General features: G+C 42.5%; 1 protein-coding gene across 4 annotated transcripts in view; it reads right to left on the reverse strand.

Moving 5' to 3' along the window:
- ITPR2 (inositol 1,4,5-trisphosphate receptor type 2) overlaps positions 1-25,504 on the reverse strand; it is a 248,316-nt gene that overhangs the window by 204,350 nt on the left and 18,462 nt on the right. For all 4 annotated transcript variants that reach the window (XM_074539167.1, XM_074539170.1, XM_074539169.1 and 1 more), the window contains 3 exons: positions 8,888-8,958; positions 1,630-1,745; positions 436-522 (listed from right to left, as the gene is read on the reverse strand). In XM_074539167.1, the coding sequence (XP_074395268.1) occupies positions 436-522; positions 1,630-1,745; positions 8,888-8,958 (274 nt within the window). The remainder of the gene's footprint in view (positions 1-435; positions 523-1,629; positions 1,746-8,887; positions 8,959-25,504) is intronic.

Raw genomic sequence — 25,504 nt, forward strand, 5'->3', positions numbered from 1 at the left:
TCCCTTCAGGAATTACATCCATTACAGAAAAGTTGTACTGCACTTAAGAACTTAGTCCTGTCTCATTTATATGTCATGAAATACAGATTACTACAATGATTTAAAAGGAGCTGCACAGCACCTCTATAGCATGATTTTGAAATAACTCTTGAAAATAAAAGACATATTTATGTTCAGATTCTAAACTGCAGCACCAAGAAATACACATAGAATTTTTATTATGACAAATTATTTAAACAGGAATATGCAGCATTTCTGTTAGGCTTTGAAACAGGCAGAAAAGCACAATATTGTAAACTTCACCAAGTTCTGTTTACCTGACCCTTGACAATTCAGATTACAAAGGGCAGACAGTTAATTTTCACTGTAACCTTGACATGAAACAACTGTTTCCTTTCCAACACTGAGAAGGCAGATGGATTTCAATAGGTTTACCTGGATGACGTTGCTGTATTTTACAATTTCACCCAACAGCTTTCTGTTCTCGCTTTCATTCTGCTTTTGTTCCAGTTCTGCTGCATGCTGCAAGAGAATGGCTATTTCTTTAGACTATAAAAAAGAAGTACCTGAAACACACAGTGCAGAAAGGAAATGGCACCATATTTAAATCCTGCAACCTACAAGCATTACTGCATTGAAAATATTCACACCTAAATACTGATGGTGATTCTGACTTTTTAATTACCCAAAATAGGGACTCTGTCACAATTTATTGGTCACATCTGAGATGCATGCTATTTTAAAATTTTTCAAGCCCAAAAGGTAATTCCAAGGGCTTTATTTCATCCTATGGAGGATAAAAAGGTGCCTATGATTAGCTTCTCCCGGTCACCACTCCTTTTACTTGTTGGTGCTTAATTGTACATAGACTTTACAACAAAACAAAAACACTAGCTCACAATAGGCAACATTAAAATTAAACACAATAGACTGGGTCAAATACAGCTACAGAGCAAACTCTCTACTCCCAGCACTAATTGCTGTGTAACTCTGGCCACACACCACGTGCCTTCCCTGCTGTTTTTAACTGGAAGCACTGGTGAATTCTCCAGTGCCCACAAAACTGTCATCCAGGTTTGACAGGACCTTATTTTCACTTAATCTCATGCATTCAGTTACAACATCAGGCCAGCTGTTTTTCAGATACAGGTGAGTTGTTCCATCCACACTGTATTGGAGACAAAATAAAGACTGCAAAAAGGTTCACAAAAGAACACATAGACTGAAGGCAAGGACAAACACAATTTTGAGGAATTCCCTGGCTAAAGCATTGAGGACATCTCTTTGTCCACTCTTTGCCTAATTCCTGGTAAGGATTTCCAGTATTACTTAAACCAGGGCTCCATCCTTATTTTAACAACTCCATTTTTACATCATAAAATTTCTGAAAGCACTACCTTGCTTACAGCAAAGGCAAAACCCCCAGCTCAAAGTAAGATAAACACCAGGTCAGGGGCTATAAATGCCAGTCAGGAGGCAGGAGAGCTAAGGAGAATATAGAGTTGCTATGGTGGCATAATAATACCCATCACAGTGGTTCCCAAGGCACTTGTTATTACTCTTTCTGGTGCTATTGTAATTCTACAGCCTGCAGATTGAGATAAGATTACAAATACAGATGTCTCTTACTTGAAGTTTCTTCAGCAGTGCTGCTTCAGTATGGTTTCCTTGTTTGGCTTGCTTGGCTTTCCAGTACTGCTTCTGGGCTGAATATCTGTTCATAGGACACACCTTGAAAAGGCAATCTGGGGAAAGATTGAAAGAAATACTCCTGAGTCATGTTGAAAGACATTTCCTTCATTTGTAACGATGTGTTGGTTTGGGTTTTTTGTCCAGAAATGTCCAGACAGCAGTGTTTAAATACAGCCACCAGGTCAGCTTGGTGTCAGTGATACCCAAAACAGGGTGGCACAACATTAGAGTTGAACCCACAGCCCTTAAAGCCTCACAGGTTCCCACTTTGTGCAATCTCTGTAAGAGCCCCAGGCTGTGATCCTGCCATATCTGCCTGTTGCTTTATTAGCACCCCAACATCACAGATGCAGTGTTGGAAGGCACGTGAAACCTTGGAAGAGTGGTCCTGCTGTGTGTATGCCACACACCTGGCTTGCCCAGCTCCTCCTGGCACTGCTGAATCCAAGGGTGGCTGGGGCATTCAGCAGCCAGCCACCAAGCAGGTCCACACAGAGTTTGGGTCTCTCTGCCTTCACTGAGTTGTTTTTACTGTCAGGGTTTTTTAATCCAAGTGACACAAGCTGAACATCACCACTGTCCAACAGAGCAGGAAAAAAGCAGGTGAGGAGAGAGGAGCCACCTGAGCAGGGTGGCTGTCCAAATGAGAGGAAGGGATGAGAAGAAGAAGGAGGAGGAGACTGCAGCCAATGCTGAGATGCCAAATAAGAAATGAGCAGCAAAGGAAAGAGAATATCAATACACCAACCCTCATCCCATCCCCACCACCTCCCCATGTGGAGTGAGGGGGCTGCATATCAAAGAAGGGGAGAGATGTCTGGAATGAAGCCAAGGGGTTCTTCCCTACATGCTTGTTCAATTGCTCATCTTTATTTCCCAAAACCATAATCAATAATTGAAAGTTAATGTTAATTGGCAAGAAACTGAATTTTGTAAAATTCCCTGACTCAAGGGGCTTTGCCAGTGGCAGTCCTATAAACTGGAAATAGAGTTCATGATTCATCTAAAGCCAATTACTTTTAGAATGATAAACAACATCTAGTCTTGCACAGTCACAATCATCAGCTGCTCTAAAAGCAGCGAGACTTGACAGTCATTTCACATGGCAAACGTTGGTAATTGTCCTCTCACACGCACATTTATTAACAGGCAAGAAGAGGGAAGAGTCCTGCTGTGGGAGCAGTAAGGACACTCAGGACTGGGTGTTGTAGGGTGAAACTCTTCCCCAACATGGGCTGCAGGCTGTGGATGTCAAAGGAAGGACTGTCCCCAACTATGAGCCCTCTATATTTCACTGGCACAGATGGCCAAGCACTGGAGGACTGACCCAGCCCCTGTTCAAGCAGCAAAGTTTGTCCATACATAACTGCCCCCAGTGGCAGAACCTTCCTTGGCACTGACCCAGAGTGCTCATGGATTTACCCTCCCTCACAGCCCTGAGTTGCTGTTCCAAGGAAAAAGTCCCACAGATCCTTATCAAAGCAAACCCAGCCACTCTGCAAAGGTGTTTGCTCTCATTTAACATTTATAATGGGAACGATTTATAATGGGAACGATAATGGGAACATTTATAATGGGAACATTTATAATGGGAACGATTTATAATGGGAAAGATTCTGTACTTTTACAGAATCTAAAGTACAGAACTCCAGGTAACTTTTACAATATTCTGGAAACCAAGGTGAAAAAAACCCAAAGTGTTCTGTGCCATTAAATTGTACTGTATATTGTAGGATATTTTAACTGAAGTATCAGGATTTCAGCTCATAAGACAAAAGTCTGCTATTATTTTCTGTCACAATCTATAATTAACATGCCTTCTCAGAAGGCTTCATGGCTTCAAGGCTTCTGAAGTAACAATACCTTCTTTTAATAGCACCAGTCTTCATTTCTCAGTTACTCCCCACACATCCTGCTACTTGGAGTAAACACAGTGCTTCCCATCCTCCTGCAGAGTCTCAGAGCATGGTGCTACCGCTTTTCCAAATCAGTATTACTTCAATTGTATTTCCCTCAATTTGTAGACTAAAAAATCATATTATTTGTTCCCAAACAAGCTTTTTTTCCTATTTTATTTTACTTTTTAGGATTCCAGATGCATCGAAACCAGGCCCTCTCATTATTTTTCTCTGGGTTTTTTTTCTTTTTTTTATTAGAGTAACAAAACTATGTAAATTCAAGCTTCATGATCCTAAACATTGTAAGGAGGTGGAACAGTGCCTGCCCTAGAGATGCTACAGTTCAAATAAACAGGGAAAAAAAGAGAAACTGAGGCATAAGATTATAAAGCAACTTTCCACCACACAGCAGATCAAAAAGCCATTCCCTCCTGGAGGTCAGTCTAGCAACCCACTCATGAGACAGAATGTCTCTTCTGACTTCTCCAGACATTCCCAGGTAGTCCTAGTTCCCAATCCATTACTTTATGGAGTTTTACATAATTAGTCCTCAGGAAGAGAAACATTTAAGGAGGGCATATCAAAGGTAAGCAAATAGCACCTTCACTCAGGAAGTCTGAAAAGGAAAATAACTCCTATTATGCCTTTTAAATGTTTCTGGATATTGGATAAAGATGGTGTAAATCAATATTTGTCAGATGCTTTCTCTCCCTGCCCTCTCTTGGGTTTGTTTTATTTTTAAAGTGTTAGAAATTCAACTCTTGTCCATCATGGAAGATTTCTTTGGTTTGCAGAACTAGAGAAATTATCACATGGCTTTACTAAAACCAGAGAAATGGGTAAGTGGAAGTGACAGGGCAATAAAATCATAGTGTGTACAAATCTACTTGCTTTGGGGGGGAAAAAATGGACAAAAGGTAAAAAAATACTAGTGTGAAAATGAAAAGAGAAAAATGTGGAGGAGCAAGGAGTGAGGCAATGAAGTTTCCTAGGCAGGACAACAAGAAAGGGAAGGAAATTTAAGCAATTATGGAAATGGAAGAAGCAAGAAGAAAATAAAAGGATAAACCAAAATTATGTAGACGGCAAGTAAAAAGAAAAATGGCAGATGGAAGAGGAAAGGGTGGGAGGAAGAAAGGAGAGAGTGCAGAGAAAGGTAATGGAAGGGAGAGAAGAAAAAAGAACAATGTCAGGAAAATCTTAGATCAGACTAAAACCTGAAAGGCAAAGGAGGGTATTTAGGAACCAGCATCACTTTCACTGCAGAAGCCCCAAGAAATCAAAGTAATACAAGTTACGAATAAGAAAGTTTAAACCAGTTTAAAAACTTAAGTAATTTTACATTAAAATAGGAATGAGACTCGTGCTCCTTTTCCTTGATCAACAAGCAGGTCTCATCTGTGCTATTTTACACCTTGGAAGCTGGAAGTGTTTCCTACTGGAGATAGAGACATCAAGCTGGAGTGTTTGGGGTCCCAGCCTAAGGAAACCTGCAGTAGGGTGGCTCATGATGTGGCTTTTCTGCAGAGGCACACAACTCCTGGCACACACTGTTCTTGCCAGTCTCTGTGAACCCAGCCCTGCAGCACAGTGTGTGTTTCCATCTCCACACTCAGTGCTTTGGATCTCAGCAGCTTCAGCTGGAATTAAGACATGAAGCACCTGGTTTGATCAGTCCCTTCAATGCAATACAGTGAATGTTCTGTGGGATTTCTCACCAGGCTTCAGGAACGTGTGGGACCAAATTCCACCCTCCTTTGCACTGATGCAAATCTGGATGTGCACCGTGGTTAACACAGAGCCCCTCCAGGCTCATCCCAGTGTGACTGGGACAAGAATGGGGAGCACAGCTTCTTCATATGGACACAAAATGAGAAGCAACCACATCTTCCCTGAGCTTAACAACCCTCCACGCTGCAGGATGTTCTGAAACAACCAGAATAGCAACCACCCACTCAAAAAAAAAAAAGAAAGTAAACACATAGCAAAAATGAAACTGCTATTTTGGGACACCTCTTTACATAGGCTTTCAGCTCAGGCCAACAGCTCAGTACCTTGATTTGATCTCTGAGTGAACCCCGTAGGGGAGATACAAGTCAAAACCACAATCTTTCTTTTTTGTCCCTCCCACTGGGGAAAGAGTTGATAAAATATTACCAAAAAAGAGCAAACATAGTCCTCTCTGATATTAATTTTCAGAGTCAGCCCTTGAAATCTAAACATCTTGTTAGAAACATGTTTTTCTCATACTTCTTTGACTCCCAGGTCATGCTCTAACCTCAAATCAACGCCAGTTCAGCTATCAGTGATAAAAACACTGTAAACCATGCAGACAGCAGTTCCTATTAGTGAAGAGGCCCTACTCATCCTGCTCTTAGATGTTATTTTCAGCTGCTTATGTCTAATCATACAATTAATCATTCATGCCTAAGTCTTCCTTTCATGTTAAGAACCTACTTAAAGCAGTTTTTGTTTGGTTTGTTAACTTCGCTGCTTTAATTGAAAGCTATTTCCCAGAAGATTCTTGGGAAGAAAAATATGGATTTTGCTTAGATTCTTGATTATAAGAACAATATTTAGAAACTCTTTTGCCTCAGGGTTCTGAGCAGAGCTAAGAAATTTAGCAAAGCATAGCAGAGATGTGCTTTTGGTTGCTCTCATGGCAGAGACACCTCTGAGGTTCAAGCACTAAATGTCAATTAGACAGCAAGTTTCTGCTGGGCTCTCAGCAAAGCTCCTGCTATTCTCACACTTGGAATTTGACTTAAAGGATGAAGGAGAAAACATCCAAATGATAGGCTTATCTTTCCTGCAGCCATCCTCCTGAACGCACATTGTTTATGGATACTTAAGCTGGTATGATATTAAATGCACCTAACACTATAGCCATGCTTTTATAGAAAGGTGGGTTGCTTAAATTAATGTGACAATTATATTTTCACTAATTTAGTTTCTCCTTCCTACAGGTGTTAGAGACCTTATAGCACCTATCAGTGCCTTCAGGGGGCTTAAAAGAAAGCAGGATGGAGAATGACTTTTTAAAGGGCCTGGAGTGACAGGGCAAGGGGGAATGGTTTCAAACTGAAAAAGGCTGCATTCAGATTGGACATAAGGAAGAAATTGTGCCCTGTGAGGGTGCTGAGGCCCTGGCACAGGGTGCCCAGAGAAGCTGTGGCTGTGCCATCCCTGGCAGTGTCCAAGGCCAGGCTGGATGGGGCTCTGAACAACCTGGGATAGTGCAAGGTGTTCTTGCTCATGGCAGGAGGCTGGAATGAGAGGGGCTTTAAGGTGCCTTCCAATCCAAATCATTCTGTGTTGTGGCTCATCCACATTTGCTTGCTACCACCATGTCAGCAGTCCCAAAATTAGGCTATGGAGCACTATAAAGAAGAGAGAGCTAATGAGTGACTGGAAGAAAGATTGCAAAAGGAGCTAAGCAGCAGCAGGCAGGAGGAGAGTAGCTACTAAAAAGTGTTGGGGCAGGGAGGGAGAGGGAAAAGATGGAATCCACAAAAAGTGGAGGATCTGAGTTAGAGAGAAGGAAAGGTTTGATGCTGTGGAGAAGAGGGAGCAGAGGCAACTGCAGATAAAGGGATGTGTTATGCAAGCAACAGACAGAGGTTACAATAAGGGACAGAGCCAAAACTGTTCACAACTAATGGAAATCACTCCCCTACAGAAGCTGGGATGTAACTCATGAGAAGGGACCTCAGCTTCCCCAGCAGCAAAAAACAGCTGTACGTTTGTCAGTGTGCCACCTCCCTCTGACATCTGCTCCACATGTGCTGCCACCACTGATGGCAAATCATTAGTGCTGGGAGCTCAATCAGCTTCCACCCTGCATCGAAGTGCTCAAATCACCAACACAGAAACCTAACAACTTTTTCTTTGTCTGCCTTTTGAAGTTGAAAATGAACAACACAGAGCTGCAAGAAAAGAACTCTAATGTACTGAAGTTATAAAATCAAGCCCTCAAACACTAGACAGTGAAAAAATTATGGTTGTCTTTTTGAGATCCTTAGTTGTAGGCATTTGGGTGTATTCAATTATCACAATTCTTCCCCAGTGACCTTGGTCTCATCTAGAAACCTGGATATGGTCAACTTTAGGAACACATCAGGATAGTTTAGTGACAGAAATATCATCCAAAGAATCCCTACCTGATATTTTGTGCAACCTGGAAACTGTGAGTCACTTCCAGGCAGTGAGGGGGTGAAATCACAGTCATGCAGCCTGAAAGCCACACTGGATGCTACCCTCAGCTCTGCTTTTAAGTTATTCAGTCACACCAGGGACTGAAATTTATTACTGTTTGTTAGTTTCTAAGTACGCATCCTCACTTTCAGCCAGCGTGCTGAACACTCACAGCTGGAACTGGAACCAACTGCTGATGTTTTCTGAATATATAATGGAAAAAAAGTCATGAGCTCTCTGGGAAAGTAGAACTTCACTCTCCTGATGTTTTAAATGCTTTATTTTTTGCAATAGTAGCATATACATAAAGACTGCAAATAAAATACTAAGGTTAAGCATGTCAGTGGAAGCCCTGACAATCATAGAATGGTTTGGGTTGGAAGGGACCTTAGAGATCATTGAAAATAGATACAAACAGCCATGAAACAATTTCCCTTGCTCTAAATCAGGCAAGTCATACTCTCTTTATCTCAGAACCAGTGTGAATCCAAGCCCTTTTAAGTCAAAAGAGGCCTGGATCAGGCTCTGCTCTGGCATAGCTATGAGTACCTTTTTAGCAGTCAAGAAGTAAAAACTAAAAGTTGTCAGCAAACTGTTATTTTTTTCCAATAAGCAAAAGAGCAGAATTATCCAAATCTACAAGGTCAAGCTGAAAAAAATCATACTGTTTTAAGCAAAAGCAAAACAAAAAGCTGAGAAAATATTTGGGGGTACTCCTTAAAATGGTATCTTATCTTGAAAAGAAAATAAACAATTCATCAGCTCAAGTAGCTTTGGACCTCACAAGTTTCTTTCCCATTTACAGTGAGAGCAGGGCTGGAGCAAAGAGTTTGTCACAGGGCAGGGGATCAGTGTTCAATGTGCAGCACAAAGCAAGTAACTCTTGGACTACAGGAAAATTCAGCCCCTTTCCCCATAGTTTCTACTGCCTCTTGTGCCTTTGCAAATTTTGTAATTCATTCTCAAAATCTGCCATTCATGTTCCCGTTTGAAACTCAGTCCCTGGGTCCACAAATCCTCTGGGAAGTCCCATGGCAAAAGTGCCCAAGGAGGTAGAACAGCACCAGTTGGTCATGAAAGAGAAATGATCCCCAGTTACTGACCTCGGAACTTCTTTGGAGGATTGGCAAGGTCACCGGCCTCTGGCTGGACCACACACCGGTCATCCACCAACCTGGGAAAACAAAAGTTATCACATTCACTAAAACGTGCCATCAATGTTTATAAATGCACAGACACGCCTGCCACACCACAGAGCCAAAAGCTTCCACATTTCTGCAGTGAAACAGAAAAAATACCTTAGAAACTCTGTTATTCAGTTACTAAGCATAACCAAGAAAGTCTACATTTTCCTTGCAGACAGGGATTTCTTCTACAGCACTAAATTATGGTCTGTGTTTCAGATCCCACTTCATTTAAATCCAGTTAAAATCCCTTTTGTCACACCAAATACATTGATGTTCCATGTAAAATTTATGTTTTCCTTCATCTGAGCCATTAACCCTCAATCAGAAACAGTTTTTTTTCTCTGCAGCTGTCAGATTTTCTTCTTCACCATTTCCCATTTTTTTCCTCTGAGGAGGCATGTGAAATTAAGGTTCAGCTCTGATGAAAACTCCCAAGACCACATTTTCCTGTGCTAAAATGAATAAGCATTTCTTTAGTCCACAGCAGAAAATCTAGATGACAAATCTAATATATTTCTCGTAATATTTTAGAAGTTAAATAAACAATAAAATTTAAAATATGAATTGTTAAACTTATCTCAGAACTTCCTAGACATAAATTCAGCTTCCTTTCAGGAAGCATCCTGTAAATAATTTGCCCATTTCAAACAATTATTCAGGAAAATCATGTTTAAGGACACACTACTGCCCTGCCACTTCACAGCAACATTCTTAGCAGCACTTTTGTTGGAAATTGAAATAAAAAACACAAATTGGCTTCAGCCAAGTTACACAATAGATGCATTCAGCTTTGACTCAAGCTGGTGAAAGCTTTGCCTCCAGCCACAAGCACAGCAAGGCCAATCCCCCAGCACACCTCTAGCAAGATGACAAAGTCTCCACTGTAGCTGCAGCTCCCAGGGGCAAAAATGACAAAGAATTTTGGAAGTCAGCAGTTCCAATCTCATTACAGACTTGGATGCAAACATGGTCTCAGTGAGGAAGGGGAATTGAAGAAACAGCTTCCGGAGCAAGGAGGGGGCCTTAGGGAGTTGTGTTCTTCACAGTCTAGGTTAGGCCAGGCTTAACAAGAACAGAGTGAGGTTTGGGAAGCACGCCTCAGGAAGAGTCTTGTAGGCATCCTGCATTCTGTCCATGTTCTAATAGGCCAAATCTTCCTGTAAACAGCACCTAAAACCTGGAGTCACTGAGAGCTGACTGGAAAGGATTACCCTAAACAGGAGCTTTGCCAAAGGGTTTTTATGCCAACCCTCACTCTCAACAAAATCCCTGGAAGGTTTTTAAGGAGGAACCCATAACATTTGACCTTAAGCACTGTCAGGATGGAGGCATATTGAAAAGTCAACCATAACTCACAAGGAATCTCCTGTGTTCCTTGGTGACAACTTGCACACCCTCATGACAACAACTATGGGTGAAATGCAAAACTCTCACCATGGCATGCCACTGTAGCAAAAGCCAGACAGAAAACAAGGTGTTGGTGCTGAGCAAAACAAATGAGATGCTGCACGCCCTCTGAGCCAGCCAGCTGCAGTGCTCAAACACACTGGCCTTGCAGAGAACAGACATCTAACAAGTAATAGCAATCACTTGCTGCTCACCATTCTCTAAAGGCACAAAGATAAGGACCATAAATGAGTTTGGCAGCATTCAGGAACCAAAGACATCAGAGAAGACAATGGGAAAAGGAGCTGGTGCCGCTCCCATCCTATGGACACAAAATCAGAGCACAGAATGGTTGATTGACATGTGTCAGGGCAGTGGCATGACAGAGCAGGTACATCACCTCCTAAGCCCTTGCTCAGCACCCCAGCTTCCCACATCTTTGTTTCTTATAACACAGAACAAAAATCTGAGGAAAGTATCGCTTTGTTTATTTAGCTGTTACTAAATTAACAATTTAATCCCCAGCATTTGCCCATGATGCCATTCATCCTGTATTCCAGCTGTATGACCTCCAGGGAGGCTAACAGCTCCTTGTTTACTCTGGAGGTGCTTGTTACGGTACCGTAGGGAGAGCTGAGCTGCACATTCCACATGATGCAAGACTTCAGCCCGCCCTGTGGAGGGGAACACAAGAGGCTCTTCAAACACAGACCACTTCCTCTGACACACAATTTAAAATATTCAAATCCCACTTTTATAGTGAGCCAAAAGCAGCTGCTGGTTTGTTACTGACACCTGCAAGGTGGCTGCCTTAAACAAGCAGCAATTCAAAACCTTTGTAACCTGCTAACAAATCTATTTGAGATGAATGAAAACAAACAACAGGCATGGCTGCAAAAGGTCCTGGGCACCTGCAGTGACTGCCAGGCCACACCACAGCAGGTTTTAAGATCACTTGCTAGTAGGTTTAAATAGGAGGCCAAAGTGCACCAGACCAGGCTTTACAGATATAGGCAGAATTTATTGTATTGTATTTATTGTATTATACCATAAAATGTGCAAGCTATGTAAACACTGATCCAAATTATGGTGCAAATATTCAAGCCACTTAACCATGGTACTATCAGAGAAGCTTTAACAAACTTCAAGGGGTTTAATTCCTCAGCGGGACCACAGACAATACTGCTTTGTGCTCTCTGCTGTCATTCAGCACCTGACACATACAACACAACTGCATTTCAGTTTTCCATATGTTGGTAGTACATAAATGACAAAGGAGATCCCTGCACATGTATGAAATGATCTCTAGCTGAGCCAGTTCTCCCCTGAACACAGTAAATACTTGGGGCTTGCACAATCCCTCCAAGTAACTGCTGTAATTAGGCTGTACAGTTCCTTGGTAGTGCCTAAGATAAATCATCAGGAAAGCCAAAACAGAAATTACAGCCCTGGACTTTACGCATGGCCCTTTGTATTCAGTAATTGCAGAATCAGGGGCTGAAAGCAACAATGCTCATGGGATTGCTTGTCACAGATGCCCAGGCATTCTCCCACTAAAGCCAGTGGAAGTTTTTCCACTCACTCCAGGGCAAGCAAGGGCAGTTCCTCATCATTGTGCCACAGGCAGCCAACCTCACAGACCAGCAGGTGTTTGAGCCATTAAGGCCTCACATGTACAGAAGTGTACACAGCTACAGTGTACAAAGGCTCATTAAACAAGAATTGGAGCTACCTGAAGCAATGCCTAGGAGATAAGGTGTGCCTCTCCACAGAGGCAGGGGGGAAGTAAAGGCAGTTTCAACTCTCCACTATCATCACAAAGTCACCCAGGATGGGTCAGGGTGGAAGGAGCCACAGTGGGCCAGCTGGTCCCACCTCCCTGCTCCAGCAAGGCCACCCCAGAGCACAGGATTGTGCCCAGGCAGCTCTGGAAGATCTCCAGTGAGGACACTCCACACCCTCTCTGGCCAATCTGTTCAGGGCTTGGTCACTGCACTGGAAGAAAGCTCTGCCTCATGTCAAGTGGTCAGAGCATGACCCTGTAGAGTTCTGCACCTCTCTTCCTCTCCTCCCATCATCTGGTGGAGCTGAAGCTGCCTCTTCCCTGCAGAAATGGGAGGAAGAACACAGAGGAGGAGCAGGACTGAGCAACAGAAGTATAACTGATAAGCAAAGTATGTTGGCAGAAAAGTCTAATGGTGCCTGAGTTCATAGATAGGAATCATATATGCTCCGTAAGTCTCTGTGTCCTGCAAGCTCCCCTGATTACCTAACACAGGCTAAAGGTAAATACACAAAAGGTTTCTAGGAACTTGAAGATGTAGTGCAAGAGTCAAGGAATAGTTGTACAGCTGTAATCCTAGAAGGACTGTTCCCAGTGATGAGTTATTTTAGATTTACTACTGAGATACAGTTGAATTCTCAAAGAACAAACACCAATGTAAGAAAACAGTGGGAAAGGAATTATGGTGGGTTTCATGAATTTTAGGTCTCTTTCATAACATAAGATGCTTTTTAGATTGTCAAAGGAAGCAGCCACATATTATTTATCTTAGCTTTATACCTTTAGTTTCAAAAATACTATCCTGAAATGTATTTTGTCTCTTCCTACCAACAGAGATTTCCACCCAGTAATCATAGCCAATATTATTAAGTACAACAATACCTGAATAAACACATGAGCACAGACTCTCCCATAGGTGGAACTGCTCATGTGTGCATAACTTGTTTAAAAATACAAGACCCAGCTCCTGATGTCTATTATACATTTGGTACTATTTAAACATCTATGGAGTGTTTTACTCCTCAAAAAGCTGAAAAACCTAATTTAGAGGCAATGTCTTCAATGCAAGACACTCACATTGCTCAGCATTTATTCTCTTAATAGTATCATAATTTCACTGCCTTTTTGAGCAGCACAAGGCCTGGGCAGCAGCAGGAAGAGGGGCAAAGTTGGTAACAGGCATCAGCAACAGAAGGTGGACATTTGAACTGCCAGAGGAGCCCAGCAACATATTTGTTCACAAAGAATGCTGAGGTTCCATCCCAAAACCACATAACCTCACCATCCCCTCGTGAACAAAGGAGCGGCCCACAAAGCCTCCCTCACTTTGCTCCTCAGATTTCCCTTCACACAACCCCCTCCACAGAACTGTTCCTCCCAGGAACAGCACGTGCCACCCAGGACACCTCTTTCCTCCCAAACTGCAGCACGAAGCCTCTCCTGTGCTCCACACATCCCAGCACCCACTTGGGAAGGGAGATGAGAGTCATACCACCAAGAAACCAACCAATAACGAACAATAGGTGATTAAAATTTTGCTGCCCTGGAAATCAAACATCAAATACCGAAGTGCCAAAACAATCAGATCCACCCAGTTCTTCTCCAAGTCCACCCACTTTTCATTTCACTGAGCCTCTTATCAGGCATCTAGGTCAGCCCACTTCTTGTGTGCTTCAAGTGGTCTCCTGCCAAAAATCTACAGTCATCCTACCTCACCCTTCCCAAAATGTGAGTTCATACTCCTTTCTGACTACCAGTCCTGCTTCAAATTATTTACAACTCAATGTTTAGCTACCTTGTATGAAATGTGTCCTTTTTCCTGTCTCTTTCCAAGGCCAAATTTTTCACCATCATCTTTTCACATCTTTTAGGGTCTCCTAGATTAATCCCAGCTCAAGCAGAAAATAAAAAGGCTTTTCCTTGCACTTATAGAAGGGTTATTAAACCTCTCTACAACTTAGGAAGATTCCATGCTAAAAAGCTTTTTCAACAAATGGGAGGACAGCAGAACACAGTATTTTAAGAACTTCATACCAGTGAGGTACAGCAGCACAGACAAGAAAGTCTGGCTCCTGCCTGCCTCAAACCTTAGAAACTTTATACTTTCCTTCCTGAACAAATTTTAATTGCCACAAACACAAAGCATAAAACAGGTTGAAAGGAGATGTTTAATTAATACCCTTACACTGGGAAAGCAAAATTCTATGCATCTAAAACATTCCAAACTCCTGAAGGTGTCTAAAACAACACACAAATTTCACCATTAACAACCTTCAGCGTGAAACCAAGGTGTGGATGCATTTTATCAGAGCTACACAGAGCAGGAACATTCAGCCATTCCCACCATCCCAAAAAAATGCTTGTGGGGTCACTTTGTATTAGCAAAGAGTGTGGAGACACAAGGGCAGAAAGCACAATCCCAAGTACACAGTGGGAAACAAAAACATCACCATACAAGCAGGCAGCTCCACATTTGCACTAATAACTGCATAAATAATTAGCCCTAAAGTTTTTTCCCTTATCTGATAGTGCATTCATACATTCTTGTAACTGTACCTGCAGGCTTGCATGTTAAGGGGGAAGGAGTAAAAGCAGAAGTTTTTCTGCTCAGTTAAGTAATCCAGCAATAAATCTTGAATGTCATTTTGTTATTCTATTGTATTGTGTTATATCCAATCATGCTTTTAGATTGCAAAAGCTTCTGTTCGGTAGAACTTGTTTATCCCTTTTTATAGCTATATTTACATTTAAAACATTGTGCAATTTCCATTAAATTATAAGAACAGAGCTAAAATAAATTATTACAAAGGAATAAAATGTTATTTGGAGGTTGCAGAGGAAGGGAGAAAGCATGTTTCTTAGATTTTAGTCTCACTTTTGCAATTTTCTTGGCCTGTGTAATAGGTAAGCCATTAATGCACCAAGAAAATGGTACAGACGTACACTTGGACATACTGATTTTTGCCAGGCAATTGAGCATTTGCACAGTATTTCAAGATCCTCACATCAATAGAACATACATCAAGTCATTCTCAGTGGTGCCAAGCATACCTCTATTCTGCTGTCAAAAGGGGACTGGGAATTGGTCACAGTCACAAGGCTGAGAGAGCTCAAAAAGTGTTTGGACAATGCTCTAAGGCACAGGGTGTGATTCCTGAGGCTGTGCAAGGCCAGGAGTTGGACTCAATGATCCTTGTGGGTCCTTCCAGCTCAGGATATTCTGTGATTCCATGGGGAACTGGCCATGGGAGGAGGTGTGCCAGCCTATCCCACCCAGCTCCCTCCCCAGGCACACCCAGTCCTGCTGTACTCCTCTACAACAGTGGCACTCTGCTCCCAGGCAGGTTTTGGCTTCAGTCTGTCTCAGTGCCTTTGATAAACAAATTACATTCCCATAAACCCAAGGAAATGGTTGATTTCTTCCTTTGTTTCTTTTTGATTTTTTTTTTAATATGAAAAGTAAGAGTCTATCACACAAGGATGTTACGGCAGCCCAAAGGCATTTAACTGGAAAACCCTTCCACAGGCAAACCCTCTTTTGGGTGAAATTTTTATTAAAGCTAAAAAAACTGAAATTATAAAATGAGTATTAGGAAAGCTTTCTGAAGGTTTTCTTTAGTGGCTTGCAGAACACATACCAAATAATAGTGCACATCACCTGGAGGACTGGACAATTTTTTCACTACTAACATTTTCCTTTTAGGTGAAATCTTGGCTGTCTTTGAAGGGACAAAATTTCCACTGATGTCTCTGAGGCCAGGACTTCACACCCATCATCCCAACTTCCCAGAACTGCACTGAGGGATGAAGTTTAAAGAAGCAGCAGCGTCAGCACCTCACACTGAGGGTCATTCATCAAAGATTTAATTGCAATCTAACCTCTGCAGCATTTCCACTTAATCCACCTAACTACATATGGAATGCAAGCACTGTAACAAGCCCAGGATTTGGCCCAAACTTAGATGTAAACCAAGATCACACACATGACTTTAACTCTGCTTGCTCACACTTTACAACCACCCATAACAGGTCTGCAGCTCAGCTGTCTCAATGTAAGAAAGCACAGATACAGTAGAACTACTAGGTATATCAACCTAACACACATTAAAAACACTGACACTGGGACCACTGTAAAATATAAATGAGGGTGCCAGAAGCAATCTCACATCTTCATGTGAATTTTTAGGCATGCAGCTCACTAACTGGTCCCTATCAGACTTAGTTTAATTTTCCATGGTACACAGTGACTTCAGAAAAGAGATCTTAGTACAGCATCACTGCTCCCAAAACCAAGCAGAACTCATTGCAGAGTTACCTATTCAGCCACAGACAACAAAGCTAAGCCAGCAGCATAGGGAAAATAATCCAAATCAAAAGAAATTCTACATCTAGTTTACAACAGAAGAATTTGAGGTTTTTTTCTCACCTTTGCCCATATTTGTGAATGGCCACTTGAAAGGATTGCTTTGAAGAACTATGTGCTAATAAAAGGAGTCAGAAAGGCTGGATTGTTCACTGCTAACAGCACTTAATGAAAATGGAGAGATTTACCCAGAAAAACACTGTTGAGAAATGCCAATATCTGTCCAGTGATCAAAAAGTGACTTCATCTCCATAATGAAGGCAGTCACACCTACTCATCAAAATGGCAACACTTACTGTAGAAAGGAAGCATAAGCAAAGGAAGAAAATTAGTAAACTTTGCTGAAATAGCACAATGTAAAAATATTGTTGTTTAAGCAGACAAACCAGCCCCAGACGCTACTGTAGGGCCTATAATGAACTGCAGCATCTAGAATGACAACATATATGCAGGCAAACAAATGCATACAAAAATATATACATGAAAAAACTATCAATCCAGCAAACACAGGTTGGAATGTAAATCCTGGAAAACGATCCAAGTTCTTTCTCCATTTTGTAACACAAACAACAATAATCCAGCAGACCAACCCATGTCACACTATGTAAAAATGCGAGTGGAAAACATTGCTCAACCAAAGTGCTGACATTTTACACATTCTGAGGTGCTTATTTTACACAGGAGAGGCAAATTTTACATGCCTTATTTTTTGCTTAATTAAAAAACCCCAATTTTTCAGACAATACAGATAACAAAACCCTCCGTGTTACAAACACTGTTATATTTCAGGGTACCAAACAAAGGGCTCACCTTATTTCAGAGGTGAACAATGGGGACAAGTCCCAGGCTAGTGTGAACACATACAATTCCACTGAAACTAGTCAGACAGCCCTTTTCTGCAGCAACTCAGCACCTGACCCAGTGCTTTTTATACCCCCCCTTTAGTGCACCTTCCTTCAGCAGCCACAGAAACCATCCAAGCACACTCATACAACACATCCTGAGCTCCCCCAGCCACAGCCCCTTTCCATGAGATGTGCCATATCCTGGCACTGGGTGCAAACCTGGGCTTTACACCTGGAACATGAACATTTCCTGACCACCCCCTTGCTCTGGAATTACAGTGCTGCCTGGTTTTTGCCCTCAGACAAAAGGAGACAGCTCTCAGGTTGAACAGCATAACCACCCACAAGCTTGTAGCCAGCACGCAATCCAGCTCCCAAAATCCTGCTGCTGGTTTCAGCCTTTCCTTCTGCCCCTGGGGACAATGACTTTGGCTGGCAGGAATTCCCTGAACAAGGTCTGCTTGCCCTTTGATGTGTCCAGCTCTCACCGGTGGCAATGAGAATTGTGCACAGGAAACACCTCCACATCAACACGTGCTCCAACTCTCTCAACAAAGGATTTTATGATTTTTATTTTCACTTTGCAACAATAAATGTTTACAAATTTTTGCAGCTTGCCCAGGTATTTTTGCATTTTCTTTGCTCTTCTCTTTCTTCAGCAGCAAGTTAAAAAAAAACCTTCCAAAAAAAAAAAACCAAAAACCAGCTGAGAAATCACAGTGACTTTATTTACTTGTTTTAAAACTGAGAAGAGCCAGTTTCCTACGGGGAGAGATCATTTTGGGAGCTGTTCCAGATTGTCTCAGAGCTGCTTTCCCAGTTGCTGGGAGCTGCTCTGGGAGCCCTTTGCCACACCTACCCCGACCTGCACACACTCGCTTGAGTGAGTCCTGCGTACAGCTCAGAGCAGAACCCTGGAGAGGAAATGCTTGGGAATGCTCTGGCCACAGTGGAAGGAGCTGGGAAGCAGGAGAGTCACGAAACAGCAGCCACAAGCAGGGTGGCAAAACAGCCACCTCTGTGCAAGGGGACAGCTGTGAGCCTGTTCTACTTGTGGGAACTTTTCATGACCATCATTTTAAAGCAGGAAAATGACATCACAAGCAGGTCCACATCTCAAAACCGTTTCAGACCTTTCTCAAACCAACCAGGCTGGCACCTCCCACCAGGAGGCTACACCACAACAGCCAATCTCACATGCCCAAGGACTCTCCCAGATCTGAGGCACAGAAAGCCCCACATCTGCTCAGCATTCTAACCAGGGTGGCTGAGCACTTCCAGGACCCCTCCAGGCCCATCCCTGCACAGGGTTTGGGGACAGCAGAATGGCAACAATCACTCCAGAAAACACTTACAGCAGTACAGGCTATTGCATCCAGCACCCAGAGCACACAAGAGCAGGTGTTTATTTATTAATACAATATTTTTTGTGGTCCACCTGAGCTCTCAGTAATGACTCTGCTGAGCACCAAGGAGCTCTGACTCTGGCTGTTCTGTCACCTGTCAGTCAGATCACCTTCTAAGGTGTGTCTTAACAAGCTCTGTTACAAAGAAATTAATTTGGCCTTCTACCTTCAGGCCCTCCAGTTCAGCAGCATTCTTTTCAGCTGAGGGAAATGCTTCCAGGTCTCCTCACACAGCTTATCCTGACACCTTAATGGAGGAAAAACACCTGCAAATAATCACTTTCTACTGGGAAAACTGGAGTCTTTTATCACTTACATATATTTACTGGGAATTAACTGGCAGCGAAACAAAGAAATCAGGTTTTCTAAAAAAGCCTGCACTTGGTGATATGATAAGTGGAACAATGATATCCACTTCATTTTTCCTTTTTAAGTGCAATCCTGCTGTACACACATACACTTATCAGCACTCATGCTACAAATCCCACAGAATCCATGGCTTTTAAAGATGCAGACTTGTTTGACCTGGGAAAAAGGAGCATGGTTCTTCCCTCTGGATCAGTATCAAACACAATCTGGGCACACACCATGCACCTTCTCCCTTCTGTGCCAAAGTATATACCTCAGAAAGCAAAGACAAACCAGCTCCAGGGTTACATCTAACTAAGACAAAGCCAAACCAGGGTTACACCTCTCCAAGCCAAAGCAATCAACTCTAGAACTGTGATGCTATCACAAATTTTATTCCAGACCATGCAATCTTTGGTGTCTTTTCTATTGGTCTCCTTCCTGATGCTGCATTGAGAGATATTAAAATTCATCTACTTTCACTGGAAAAGAATGTGTGTTCCTTGCTGTCACCACTGCCCTGAAAAATGTGAAAAATGGCCTCCAGTTCTGAAAGCTCAAAAACCAGAAGACCAAGAGAACAGATACACGCATGATTACTTTTTTTAAATCTCACCATTTTTCAAACCCCTCTCTTTTGTTTCTGGGGGATCTGACTCATAATTTTCAGAAGCAAACAGGAAGCACTGCAGACATCTCCAAGTGTTTCCTCTCTCCACCCTCCCACCCACCCCTCTTGTCTTTTACATAATTTCTGGAGACTTTGTTATTCCTTTTGCTATATTAGCAATGAAATAGCACTTCCCTATACCAGCTCCAATGCACCAAGGTGCAAGAGACCTCCTCTACCCAGCTCCAAGGGGGAGACATCCTTCATCCCCTTGACAGGACAAAGCAGGGCTTTCCCTGCCTGAGGAAGCCAGGCCCTGGGGGCAGGCAGGAGCCAGCTGTGGGGAATTCAGTCCTGCTCCCCACAGCAGAGTGGGACCTGGAGCAGAGAAACAGGATGAAGAAGTGTTAGAAGGTAATGTGCCGGGAAAGCCTTTTTACCTCACTCCATTTATTACAGCGCTTCCTTTCATTGTATACATGGGAAAAAATAACATTTCCCCTTCTCCACTCACTGGCAGGAGCTGTCAGAGCACTGGGCAAGCAGCTGCTGGGCGGGCTGGGCAGGAGGCATGGCAGAGGGACAGCCTTGGGATCAGCTCCTCTGCACACACAGCAGAGCCCTGGCTGAGCACACGGGGCTTCAGCTTGTCCTGCAAGGAGTTCTTGGTGCCCTCCAGCAACAGGGGGTGTGGGAAAGGCTGGCAATGAGATGGCACAGGGCTCCAAGGCACGAGTGAGGGGGACAGAAACAGTATGAGGGATGACAGGAGAAAATAATTACCTGGCTTGAAGAGAACCATGCAGCTCCCACAAGGAACTGGAGCAAGAATGTGATGGGTGATGGACTAAGTACCATTCTTCCTTACTCCTGCATGACCATCTCTCAAGCAGGATGGTGGGGACCATGCAGAAATGCAATTGAAAGCCACCTGATTTCCCTTTTAGAGATGTCAGCTCTCTCTGGCCAGAGCAGAGTAAATGCATTTCAGCAGCTCTTCCCAGGAAAAAGGCATTGTGCTTTTCAGGGTGTTTTGTGTATTCCATCTCTTGGTGTCAGTGCAAGGTCGTAAATGCAATTACAGGCAAGCCTGAGATCCTGAGGTTTATTTTCATTACACCCCTGTTCCCATAGAGACTTTGTAGGAGCAACCACTACTGCACACTCTCCCTGCAAAGGGAACCTGGACACAACAACAAGCACACCAAAGCTCACATCTACTTTCAAGTTAAACTAATTGGTACAAACAACCCTCATTTAAAGAGTTCTAATCTAACACAGTGCAATAATATTTAGCACAGTAAAAGTATTCTAACCTTTTCCTTATCACTTCACAAAGCTCTCGGACACATTATCACAAGAGCTTAACCTGCTGCCTGGCACATTAAGATTAAAAACCTGCCCACTGCCTCAGCTACTAGTCCCTATTCACTTGTGCATAGTAAATAATACTCCACAGCTATAAGCTGATGTGAAAAGATAGCAGAGCACCCCACCCAAAAATCAGCTCCATTTTTATCACCTCCCCAGATTTTATGACCTAATCAAAAAGCCAATCATCTATCAGAGTGCTGCAGCTTTGCATACAGTTACACAGTTCCTTCTCCAAGTCAAACAGCACCACATTGTCTGGGATAATCTCATCCACTCACATAAACAATTAGTCTGCTATATTTTGATTAACACTTCCGTTTAAGAGGACATTGAGACGTTTCAGCCTAAGTGGAAGAAGGTCTGGCCTCCTGCTAAAACAGACATGCCTTTCCCAAGCTTCCTCCTTGACTAGAAATCCCAGCCTTGCCCCAAGCACCTCTCTGGAGCAGAATTCTCCACTATTTTCTGATTTGACAGATGGAAATAAAACAGCATAGCTGATGTTGCAGCACATGTCACAGTTGAGACAGCCAGGATACACAGAGTGTTATCACACAGTTTCAGATGGCTTCAACCCATACAGAGTAACACTATATCACTTCAGAGGGCTGCAAGCATCCTCCCTTCTTGCTCTTTAGCCCAGCCTTCACACCCCTCACATTCATGCACTGCCCCTGTGTGCCCTCTGTTCCCTTTGGTGATTGATCAGCACACCTGGGCACTCCATGGCTCATTGCCTTCAATGCTGTTCCCTGTCCTGCAGAACCCCTGTAACCCATTGGGGATGAGGCTCAGCCACAGCCCCACTCCCAACCACCACAAACTGTGTGCCCACAACCTGACACTCCTCTGGTTACCAGACCCACAGATCACCACATTCAATAACTCAGCTAAGTTGACCCAAATGCAGGCAAGGGCAAAAGTAAACATTAATCTGGGTCATTCATTTCACATTACAACCTTTCAGAGCCTGAGGGTCTCTAAGCAACAGTCAACCCCGTTGGCACAAATCATCTACTAAATTGCTTAAGTATATGAGCTCATATTGCTTAGAGAGGGCTGAGAACACTCACATAAACTGTTTTGATGGGGAGCAGTAATGTGAAACCACTGATAAAAAACAGCTTGCAGAGTAAGTGTACATCCACAGCCCTGGTGGTTTCAAAAATTATTCACCGAGGCAAAAGACACAATCATCTCTGACACCACAGTTCACTCACATATAAATTCTTCCTAAATAAGACATCAGAAGTTAACTGCTCTCTTGTGATTCATTAAGATAGAAACAGATATTAGTTAAACTTAAATATTATCATAATTCCTAGAAAAACTGAAACAGAGACAAGGCTTTATTCCACTTTATTCCATATATATCTGCTGCTTGCTACTCTGGTTACTTAAAAAAACTACAAATTATTCCTGTACCTCACAAAGTGCTGTTCATCTGGCTGGACTGCAGCTTTGTGTCAGCAATTATGTGAGTTGGAAATGAGCTTAAGCCTTTGTTCTTTCTTTTTTCTAACCTTTAATCTGAAAATGTTTTAAAACATGTTTTTGTTTATTTTTACCTTTCAAGTTTAATTTTTGTCATAGGAAAACAGCACCAAAAATAACTATTTGTTTGTGTTTAAAGCTTTGTGTTTACACAACAGAAAAGCTTGTCCCTAACTTGTCATCCTGAAATTAGAAAAAAGTATCACAGCACTTACCTCACCAAAGTTCTGCTAAGTTCCTGCCAACTAACTTTGAAGAGATCCTGTCATAGCTGTGGAGCAGACTTTCAATGGCATTTAAATCAGATATTCTGCTGACTTACTCTGGCAACAAAGTGCCCAGAAAACAGCTGACCAGCAAGTGCCCAGTTCTGTATCTACGAGGGATGGCACAAATATCCAGCTTCCCCTCCTCTCAGCACACTGCAGCCAAGGTGGAGGAAGTAAAATGAGACTTCACAGCACTCCCTGTAATCCCCTCTAAGCAAGACCCATTTGAAAGCAGCTGCTGCCACATTAGGACTGATATGAATCAGAAATCCAGACACACAGAATTTCATCTGGACACCTAGGTGCCAGTTCAAGCTGGGAAGAGCAGCCTCCAAAGGGAAAATCTCCCAAAATCCCCCATCCCCAGACTAGGACCAAACCACATGGAAAGAGCTACCAATATTCAGAATGCACAGGAAAATCCTCCTCCCTCTTCTCTTCAACTAGATTAAATAACCCACACCTCATTGCATTCACAACAATTCCCATTTTATATGGAGAAGAACTGAGAACTTACAGAAGGTATTTAAGGTCCACCCTACAAAACAGATCCATATTTCTTTTGGCTGCAAAAGTCAGGGAGAAAAAACCTGCACCAGTTTTTTAACACAAACAATAAGTTCCTTCAACAATCCTTAGAAAACAAGTACTCAGATTGGATCCCTCAAGCTACCAGTACACAAAAACAACCAAAACCCAGCCAAAACAGAAATTCTAAAGCTCCCTCAATGGGTAACATCATCCACCAACAACAGATACCCACAACAAAGGTGTAGAGACCAGTCTGACAGCATTTGAAGATACTTGGAGACATTTCATCACCCAGACAAGCCTGTGAATGCAATATCTTCGTTATCCTCAGAGGAGTGCAGTGATTGAAAAGAAGAGCTGTCAAGATATTTTCAGTCCTTTCAGGCTAAAGGGATAAAATTCCTTTAGTTCTTCTATGACCTCTGCTAAACTGAGATAATAGATGAAAAGCAGCTACTGAACAAAATGCTTTCACCTCAGCTTGCTGGAAATCTTTATTCTTGATCTGAACATGAACTTGGTCTTCTTAGTCTATGCACTTGTCACTACAAGGGTTGACTATTTGAACACATATTTCAACTACATAGGAAAAGGAGGAACAAAGGGCAGTTAGGACTGAATTCTCCTTGATTCATTATGTCTCATTCCCATCCAGTCAATCCCTGGACTTCATAAGCTCTCCTGTAAAATTCCATCCAAGAGATGTTCATGTTACCGAACAGGCTGGAACAAGATTTTCCAGCCTAGTGTTTGATCTTCTACACAGTCCACATCACCCCAAAAGTTCTTAATGGTGTAGGAATTTGCTTTATATTGAAATAAAATAGCTTCTGGAGTATAATTCATATTCACATCCACTCCTGCTTTAAATTCCTCAAAAGCAGTGGGACACAGTGCCCTCATTTCCTTGAATCTACAAAGTGAGAGAGTTGAAGGTAGAAGTCCATAATGGTCCTTTCTACCCACACCCATCAGCCTGTGGGCACATTGAGATAGGATGTCTTTTCTGAAAGCCTGCTGTCTCAAGGACTTAGCAAAATACTTGGAATTCCAAATTCTCCTTTGATCCATAGATGGTTTACTCTTGTTTCTATATCTACAAAAGTCATTCAGCCAAGTTTCTCCTATTTGCAGAGCCCTTTGGTGCCTGACTTCACAAGCACTGGGTGATTTTGTGAAATAAATCACAACTGTCTCAGTGGACAGCCAGTTCTCTGGCAGAAAAACCCCTCAGCTCCTCAGCCACACACTCCAGAGATGCCCCCATAAGACACTGTTGAGCTGTGCTTGCCAACGTCACATTTCCTGCACCATTTCCCACTTCCTGCTTACATGACACCAAATCACACATTTTGCAAATCAGCCACGACTCTTCCAGCACCCCCAGTTTCAAAGCCATGACACAATTTCTGAATGAATATAACCACCTGGGTACCACCTCATTTCTAAATTCCAAACTTGCCTGATGAGATCAGAGGACCTTGATCTTGCCACTTTGAGGGGATGCTATGCTTTCAGATGATCATGAGAGCCCAAATGGTCTGTGAAAGCTTTTGGCTGATCTGCAATCTGTTATAGGAGCAATACATTCATCAGGTGTGTGATTCTGCAGATTTTGCAAATTATGAGAAGGAAAGAAAAAGCAATGCCTTTTTCAGCAGTCATTCCTTGAAATAGTTCCTTGATCTCTTGCTTAAGGAAATATCTGCAAAGAGTTAATTTGGGTGAGGCATCAAGGTGAGCCCATTGCTCCTAGATCTGTGAGCACCCACGAAAGTACATTTAATTCCTATTAATTCCTTCAGCAAATGTGCCAGCTGTTCTCAAGATGCTTCAGCACAGTACTGACCATGTACTTCTTCCTCAGATAAATTAAAATGAAAACATCTGAAATTTTAAGCACCAAGAGGAGTTCTCCCCAAAGAGGTCAAAAATTTCTCTCCTACTTTGTCACCTTCTAAGCTGCCCCTTGCCTTCTCACACCTGTGCTTCCACAGCTGAGTAACTGATCTGCAAGGTCATTCCTAAAGTCAAGTCTCTGCTGAGGCTCAAACACAAAGCAATCCAAAGCTCCCCTCACCTATATTTTGTGGAAAAATAGATCAGAACCACAGCAAATATATT

The sequence above is a fragment of the Zonotrichia albicollis genome, chromosome 4, assembly GCF_047830755.1.
Source record: "Zonotrichia albicollis isolate bZonAlb1 chromosome 4, bZonAlb1.hap1, whole genome shotgun sequence".
NCBI lineage: Eukaryota > Metazoa > Chordata > Aves > Passeriformes > Passerellidae > Zonotrichia > Zonotrichia albicollis.